Below are 8,757 nucleotides of genomic sequence, written 5' to 3'. Positions count from 1 at the left end.
CTAAAGGAAAGGAAAAAAGTACAAAAGCATAATAGGTCCCCTTTAATTTGACATGTAACAAAGACTTATTTATATATTTCTGTCTATGCCACAGTGGCAGATTGTGGCAAAATAAGCATTTTTGTTGACCAAAATGATACCGTAAAAGTATTCTATAGATGAAAATTGTTTATGATGTTCAAAGCATATGCTCATAAGTTAATTGCTGTCGTATGCAGACATTGAGAAAACCCAACCTTCCCACCTACCACCGACACACTCATAAGTACAAAATGAGAAGGGTTTGATGGTTGAAATATTGAAGCAATGAAATTGTAATCTGTCTTTCCCGCCCACAGCCAATGATTAAACGCGATACAGATTAATCATATAATTTTGCTCATTTCCTTCCTAATGATTTAATTCCTTATCTACAATATCGCTTTCCTCTAATGTATCTCACAATGAAATAAAAGCATTCCAAGGACATTCTGTGAAGAAGTCATTTTCCATGAAATTTAGTCTCAGTGCTTTAAGCAAAGCACCTTGACTCTGTCATTGGTACAGTACCGTAGGTGTATAAACTGGGAGAGGGGTGAACCGTGTTTCGTCATTTGCTTCGCGTCTGCCTCGAGGCCTCAGGATCCTCCCATCCGGAACGCTGGAATTCCAAGCTAATCGAACTCAGGAGACACGCATCGCCTTGTGAATGGGGCCCTTTGTGACAGAGCTCCAAACCAGAGATGACATTGTAATAAGAGAGGGGACTTCTGAGCACAGCCTGCGACCGCAGTCCACATATAGCCCATAAAAGGTGACTGACATCTCTGTGGCATTTAAACAGAGCCTGCTGGGATGAGGAGAGAACAGGCGAAGGACATGTGCCGCAGGTCTCAGACAAACACACTATATAAATGCATACTGTTGTGACAGACTACCGGTGAGTTGGTTGCTCTGGAGTAAATACTGACAGTGTTTTAAAGCAGCAGTAGGCAGATTGGAGCAAATATGATTTAAAGTTATTTTTATAAAAACGGTCACTATATCCTAACAGTAGTGCATGAGACAGGTAATCCGAAAAATATTATGTGCCTCTGTGTCCTCTGGTGTCCTCCGGTGTCCTCCGGTGCTCCTAATGGCATCTGCAAGATTTCACAGACCGGAGGAAAACAACCAATCAGAGCCGAGCTGGAGCCTTGCCATCTCTGAGCAGCTATCAATTACTCGCAAACTCCGATCAAACGGTCAAACTAGGCAGTGCTTATCAAATATGAATTAATATTACTACTATTACTATTACTAATGTTACTGTAATGTCTATTTCTCGCATAAAATGTTTTCGGAAACATCTTGTAGTGTACTGTTTAGCTGTAAAATGAGAAAGATTGTGACCCGGCAGCCATGTTGAGATCAGATGAGGAAATACCAAGCACCGCCCACCAGCCGGAGCAAACTTTCTCATTTTACAGCTAAACAGTACACTACAAGATGTTTCTGAAAACTTTTGAGGAGAGAAATAGGGATTACAGTAACAGAATATAATTCATATTTGATCAGCGCTGCCTAGTTTGATCATTTGATCGGAGCTTGTGAGTGATTGACAGCTGCCCCATTGAATGAACAGCCAATAGGAACGCTCTCTCTCTGAAATTACCTATGATTGGCACTCTCTGTCACTGGCTAGATTCCTAAAGCCTGAAAACAGAGCCATGAGGAGGTGCAGAAGTCCAGTTTTCTCTCAGAACTCTTAAATTACAATATGCTGAAAGGTTATTATGGCTTTTTTGCCCAATGATGCCAAAAATATTCTACTTACTGCTGCTTTAAATCCTGAACAAAATGCTAAGTTAAACTTTAGTCTGCTACTGTAGCTCATTCTCCTCCAGTGTGAAAACGATGGACCAGCTGCTATGTGCTGCAAGGTGCTCGCATCCAGATGGATTGATTGTGACCCATAGCAAGGAACATAATGTGTAGTAAACAATATTGCTATCCACTGACTCTACTGATGGCTGTGTTACCACTGAGGCAATTTAAAAGAGCAATCCACATGGGAGAATTGCACTCCCGCCATGTGGGCTGGTTCCAGACGATGCACATAGACTGACAGGCAGTTGTATACGAAGAGAAGGACTCCTGTCAGTCAGCCTCCCTCTCTCTGAGGCATCATGTGTCTGTATGTCACATTGCTATCTCCGCATAATGTGGACTGTGTACTCCTAAGGCCCCTCGACTGGCTTTGACTGACCCGGATGCCTTGAGCGTAGGGGAGGAGATGCTGATTATAAGTGTTTAGCCATTAGTCAGTTCATTGGCACCAATATTATCTGAACATCTAGCCTCCTGGTCATCTCTTTCTAGTAGTGTCTCTAGTGTTGTGATCGCAACATTGATACAAATAGAAATAAAATAGAATAAAACACAGACAAAAAAATAACCAATTCAACCGTTACAAGATAACAACAGAAAATAAGGGTGTTTTATGGGGGTGTACGTTTTAATAAAACTCTTCAGAGAGAAAAAAAAAAATAAAAATAAAGATGCACAGATACAATAAGACACTGGGGGATGGTTTTTCAATCAAAGTCAGTTCAGGCAAAGCAGTGTGTTTTATCCATTTCTTTGCAGTTTGTGCCCTCAGTGGAGATGTAGAGTGAACTGACGCCTGCGCAGAGACATCTGTGACTTTTCTGCCTGCAGCGTACACACACTAAAAAAGATTAGACTAAACCCGACCAGGTAGCCTGCGCAAAACACAGATGGGGCCAGGGTGATGATAGTTTGTCCGTGTGTGTGTGTATGTTTTCAAGTGTGAGTGTCTGGACACAGAGATAGGGAGAGAGACGAGACAATCTCATCCCAGGGGTATTTCAAGATGAGGGATGATTCACCATTTTGATGGGCTGAATAATTTTTTAATATACAATATTCACACTGAAATTGAATCAGTGAGTGCTTTTATTTCATCTCTCAACGTTACAAACCTCAATCATGACAAATGCACGGACGAGCATGGTGCAGACGCACACAACTTCATTTTTAATCCTTAGTTCAAAGATTTCGAAAAGAAACTTTTAGTGGGAAATGAGGGTTCAACAGGTTAAAAGCTTAACATTTTTTGAAATGTCAACTTGCAAAGCCCATCAGCGTACATGCATAGATTTCATTCTACACAACTCATCACGGTGCTTCACACTACATTTTCCAGCAAATTACATCCCGAGCAGTGCCATAGTAAAACTGGGTAACCGCCTAGGGATGTGCCCTTTCCAAAGTTTTCTTTTTGTATCTTACTTGGCTGTGTTTTTCTGAGGCTGCATCCATCATATCTTACAAAGAGTGAGCTAGGGAAGGAGTGAATCATCTTAATCCACCGTGGGCCCACTAGATAAAAAGCAACACAAGATTTTAGCACACCAGAGAGAAGGTGAGACTGAGCCAGAGAGACATGGGGGACAAGAGTTGATAGGAAATACATCAAGTTCTCGGTGTAATATGTGTGTTTTATCTACAATCAAATGAGTAACTGTTTTAATTTGGAGCTTCAGCCATACACCTCCATCCACTGTGATTGGAGAAAAGATTGGTTATTATGACTGGCCCTCAGTTTATACAATTAATTTACACTAAGCCACATATACTGTGTCTCTGTAACATACTGTAAGAAATCATCTAGTTACATCCATCCATTGTTTTTATAATTCAAAGGTTTAGGTGCAAGAAGAAGAAGAAGAAAAAGAAAACAAGTTCATGAAAAATATAGTAAAAAGTTTTGCTTCTGGGAAAGTTATAATGTTTTGTTCCCTGTCTTAGAATGCAGTCTAACTTTAAAATGTGGAGTCACTTTTCACTAAATATAAATAAATATATGTTTTGAGCTGATATTTTATCTGTGGAATCTGCAGACATCCCTCCTGCTAGGGACTATTTTATATATATTTTGTTTGTCAGGGGATTTATGTTTATACAGTTGTAATTTTGTAAATTAATATATTTATTTAAATATGTTTTAGACTTTTAAGTGTATTTATTACACAATATATATTGTTTGTCAGGTGATTTATGTTTATACAATTGCAATTTTGTAAATTAATATATTTATTTCAAATATGTTTTAGACTTTTAAGTGTATTTATTACACATTATATATAGAAATACATTGTTTGTCAGGTGATTTATTTTTATACAATTGTAATTTTGTAAATTAATATATTTATTTAAATATATTTTGGACTTTTAAGTGTTTTTATTACACATTACCATACATTTTATTTTGTCTTCATGTTTTGCTTTACATCCTGTTTGGTTGATTGTCATGTAGCCTCAGTGTCAATAAAGTTGTTTTACACAAACATGACAACATCTGCCTTTTGTAAATAAGTGGATATTAATACATTCTTAATGTTTGACTTAAACTTTTCTATATTAAACAGCTATCCATTCTCTTTAACACTGCATTAAAACGGGTGATGATAAGATAAGATGATAAAATAGTTTAGAACTAACTGTGTCCTGTATACTTGTCGGGCTTTAGGACCCAGCGGAGCCTGAAGCGCACATGGCGGAGTGAGGCAGCTCCGTCCTGGAGGAGATGATGATGAGTCCTCTTCTTCACTACTCTCTCCAACATCCAACATCCTCCTCTTCTGCCTCTTCTATCGCTCCTTGCTATACACCCCTACCCCCCTACTACACTATCAACATTTAGCCAACACATGCATGCATGTGCACGGTTTTCCCCCTCACACCGTTTTTGCCCGCCGTCTGGATGTAGGAAGGAAAAGTTTGTGACAGCTTCTTTCTTGTGAGTGACAGCATTGACCTACATCGCACACCTGTGTGAAGGTGTCTGGGTCGTCTGACCGACTGGAGCGCCTCCTTCCTCCCGGCTTCACCTCACCGAGCCCGGGCATCATGAGGACCTGGAGGCGGCGGAGGAACTTTGCCTTTCTGCTCTTCGCTCTGCGCGTCTGGTGCCTGCTGTCCACTGTCCATGCTGACAACACGGTTTACAATATACAGGAGGAGGGTGAGTAGTAGACAACATATAGCTGTATAACATAATATCTGCCATTCATTCATTCTTTGGCTCATTTGGCTGTGTCGTGCTGCAGATGTTGAGCCACAGTCTGGTCAAGTGAACATGATTTCTTTTAGAGTGTTTGGACTGGATTTCATTCATGTTTCATCAGGATACATTACAGTGTAAGTAGCTCTGTGTTTACAGTAGGGTTAGTTGTAGTTCATAGCAATTTCAATATGTTAAATGATTAATCTCCTTTGTTTTCATAGATGCACTTGATGGGACACTTAAAATACCACACCAGTTTTGACATTTCTCTTCTCATACAGCTCATTTTACTGTAATTGTCTTGCTTTGCATTTTACATTTGGGAAATGCAGAGGGGAAAATAGTGTTTTTTTTTTCGACCCATTTTTTTTAATATGTTAAATGACTAATTTCCTTTGTTTTCATAGATGCACTTGATGGGACACTTAAAAATACCAATGTTACACACCAGTTTTGACATTTCTCTTCTCATACAGCTCATTTTGTTCTGTTATTGTCTTGCTTTGCATTTTACATTTGGGAAATGCTTTGGGGAAATATTGTTTTTTTCCCATCTTTTTTAATCAGATGATGGAACAATACAGGGAAGTGTCAGGATGGACAGATGAGTTTAACATCCAGGAGGATACAGCGTTATCTTTAGGTTGTAAACATAAAACAAGCTTCTCATACAGCTCGTTTGACTGTAATTGTCTTGCTTTGCATTGTACATTTGGGAAATGCAGAAGGGAAATTGTGTTTTTTTTTCCAACCCATCTTTTTTAATCAGATGGTGGAACAATACAGGGAAGTGTCAGGATGGACAGATGAGTTTAACATCCAGGAGGATACAGCGTTATCTTTAGGTTGTAAACATAAACCAAACAGGATGTTATTATTATTATTCAGAATGAATGAAGACAGTGACAACCGGGTATTGTTTTTATGGGACAAAGCATGAGCCAGGATACAAATGTTTTTTTGTGTGTGTTGGTGGCTGTGCACGTAGTATGAAAACAAAATGGGAAAGATAAAAAACAACATCCATCCTTATAGATTCACCCCCTAGTGAACCAGAGCTACTCCTATGTTTTAGGTTTAAAATGTTGTTGTGCTGTCAAACTGGTTTCTGTGGATCTTGACAAGTAGGCGAGTTGGGTTCCAGTATGCTCCGATTATAAACAAGGTTGAAAAGATACAAAAAAAAAAAACTCTGCACGATGGTAAAAATAGAAGTTTTCTCATCTAGCAAAAGTTAAATGCAATGCAGGTCCCCGCCTGTTCTTAAAAAAGGCACAGACTGCTCATTGTTTATGATTTTGTGCTAACAAACATGGAGCCTGAGGGGTGCATCATTAATAGTACCACAGAATAAAGCTTCCCTGAAAAATAACCCACGCTGGCAGAGAAATAGAAAGATGTAGTTCAGGAGATGTTTACCATGCACATCGTCTCAATGTGGGGTCATTAAAGCTCTCACTCAGAGGGTTCGCTGATGTATGAATGCAGGGAGTAAAAATAGTTTTAAGGGGTAGTGTGAGTATTGAAATAGGGCAGTACGTACCACCTCTTTGATGTCAGCAGGATACTGACTTCAGCCTTTCTCTAAAAGGTTCTCATGGCCTCCCTCCACCTCAGTGGAGACTACGCTACAATGTCTTTATCATAGTTTGTGAAAAGAGAAAGAAGCTAGAGAGGGTTTCCTCGAGGCAGATTCTCCCTCAGTTTTCCTACAACATTGTTTGGATTATCTAATTGGAAATAGAGATAGAAATAAACAAAGCATTTCTCACTTCAGAAATTCTCCTGATTTGTGTTTAAGGATGGCAAGGTGAGGATAACTGGAAAAAAAAATGTGCCATGAATATTCAGTTGAATTGCATTTATAAAAAAGTAAAAAACAGAGTAATGTATGCAGTACAGCAAAAAGGGCAACAAAAATGCATGGTTTAAAGGTACCATGCTACTTTTAAAGACTGTCCTCCCAAGAAAAATGACTGCATCAGTCAATTCAGCAAATGCCCCAAAACAGCATGTATTTACTGAATGGATAAGTGACAAATCCCACTAGCGGCTATAAGAATTATGAAATAGAGTGACGTTGGTATAGAGCCACAAAGTCCACAGAGAAAGTGGGTAGAGGTGATTGGTAGGGATGCACCAATACCGATACTGGACTGGATATCGTGCTGATACTGACTCATACAGCTATCTATTCAATTCAATTCTATGTTTATATACTATATACATTATATACTGGAATTTGAATTTGAAGATTTTTTACTAAGTTGCTACAATTAGTATGATTTATTATTTTAATAATTAATAACAATTCAGTAAATTTATATCTAGGTATTTATTTGCTATGTTTTGTTTTCCAAAGTTAAGAAAGAAATGTTTAAGTCAAGTCTGATGTTGCCTTACACATAGAATGGTCCCAGTCACTTCCACACATTGAGGCATACAGCTTATTAATTAAACGCTGGTATGGAATCGTCACTCAGTATCGGCCGATATCCATAGCCCAGGTATCGCTATCGGTATCGGGACTGAAAATGTCGGATTGGTGCATCCCTAGTGATTGCACGGGAAAATGATGGACTTTTACACAGTAGACTTCTGTTTGCTTCCCGTTTCCTACAGTCACATTAATTTCTTTGAACCTTTTAACCGTTTCCCAACCTTAACCAATGACTTATTTTAACCCAAACCAGGATATTTCCCTAACCACGTTGTTTTTGTACCTAAACCTCATCAAACCATAACATAGCGATCAGATCAGAAAATGGTTTAATATTTGCACGTGTGCAAACGGTGATTTGTTACAGTTTTGGGAGTCACTGTCAAAACTGTTTCCTTTACAAATCACGCATTTTGTTGTTTAATTTAAAGGACTTGTCGCCTAATTTTGAAGTAATAAATTAAGTAGAAGTATAGGTGAAAGATGCATGTATTCATTAGCAGGGAAAACAAGATGCCTGGGAGTAATAGGTAGCTCAGGATGTAGGTTAAGTGTAAAGTGGCTGGTAGGTTTCCATTTAGCCAAAATGGCTTGGCTCAACAGTGGCCTAAATCTGGTACAGCTGAACCCTTTTTCCATGGACCGGCTGGGCTTGACTCGGCTTGACTTAGCTTGACTTGGTTTGACTCTGCACCTCAGCCCAGCACGGCAGGGATTTGCATCTCCATTGCAACAGGGCTACCCGCTTGGAACTAGTGGTCAAAGGTGCGGCTGTAAAACGGTGGATGAATACATTTCATTTCATATATATATTTTTCACAATAAAAGTCCCCAATTATTTTGTTATTTAAAAGCTTTTATTATGAAACAGCAAAATCAGGAAAGGTTGGGTTTTCATCAGCAGTAACTTAACACGATTCCTACAGCTGAAAGCAAAATAGTAAAACAAAGCAGATATCTGAAAGTACAAACAGTGACGCAGGAGAGAATCTAAACTTCAAATCACAGAGATTTGATTAGAGGTTACAAACGCTGAAGAGAGAGCTGAGCACATAGCGTCTTTCTCTCTGGTCTCTTGCACAGACATGAGTTGAGTCTCGCAATACACACTTGCTTTAGGGGGAGAAAGGGAGTCGTCAGGTGTTGGCCGCGGCCGGAGAGATGTCACCGCAACTAGCTTGGAGGTGGGTTCAGGCGCACTTTGGCCCGACTCCAGAGACGGTCAGTCTCGGGCGCGGTGCGGTACAAGTCGGCATGGCCAAAAGTG

The 8,757-nt window shown here is 39.4% G+C and overlaps 1 protein-coding gene across 2 annotated transcripts in view; it reads left to right on the top strand.

Annotated features, from left to right (window-relative positions):
* Positions 1-4,535: 4,535 nt before the first annotated feature.
* adam12 (ADAM metallopeptidase domain 12) overlaps positions 4,536-8,757 on the top strand; it is a 112,197-nt gene continuing 107,975 nt past the window's right edge. Inside the window, exon 1 of one of the 2 annotated variants that reach the window (XM_037783250.1) lies at positions 4,536-5,008. In XM_037783250.1, coding sequence (XP_037639178.1) covers positions 4,894-5,008 — 115 coding nt within the window. In that variant the 5' untranslated portion in view covers positions 4,536-4,893. The remainder of the gene's footprint in view (positions 5,009-8,757) is intronic. The other variant, XM_037783251.1, reaches the window with a different exon arrangement.

Source organism: Sebastes umbrosus, chromosome 10, assembly GCF_015220745.1.
Source record: "Sebastes umbrosus isolate fSebUmb1 chromosome 10, fSebUmb1.pri, whole genome shotgun sequence".
Classification (NCBI taxonomy): Eukaryota; Metazoa; Chordata; class Actinopteri; order Perciformes; family Sebastidae; genus Sebastes; species Sebastes umbrosus.
The sequence above is the reverse complement of the archived record's forward strand: the minus strand, read 5'-3'. Positions and strand labels throughout refer to the sequence as shown.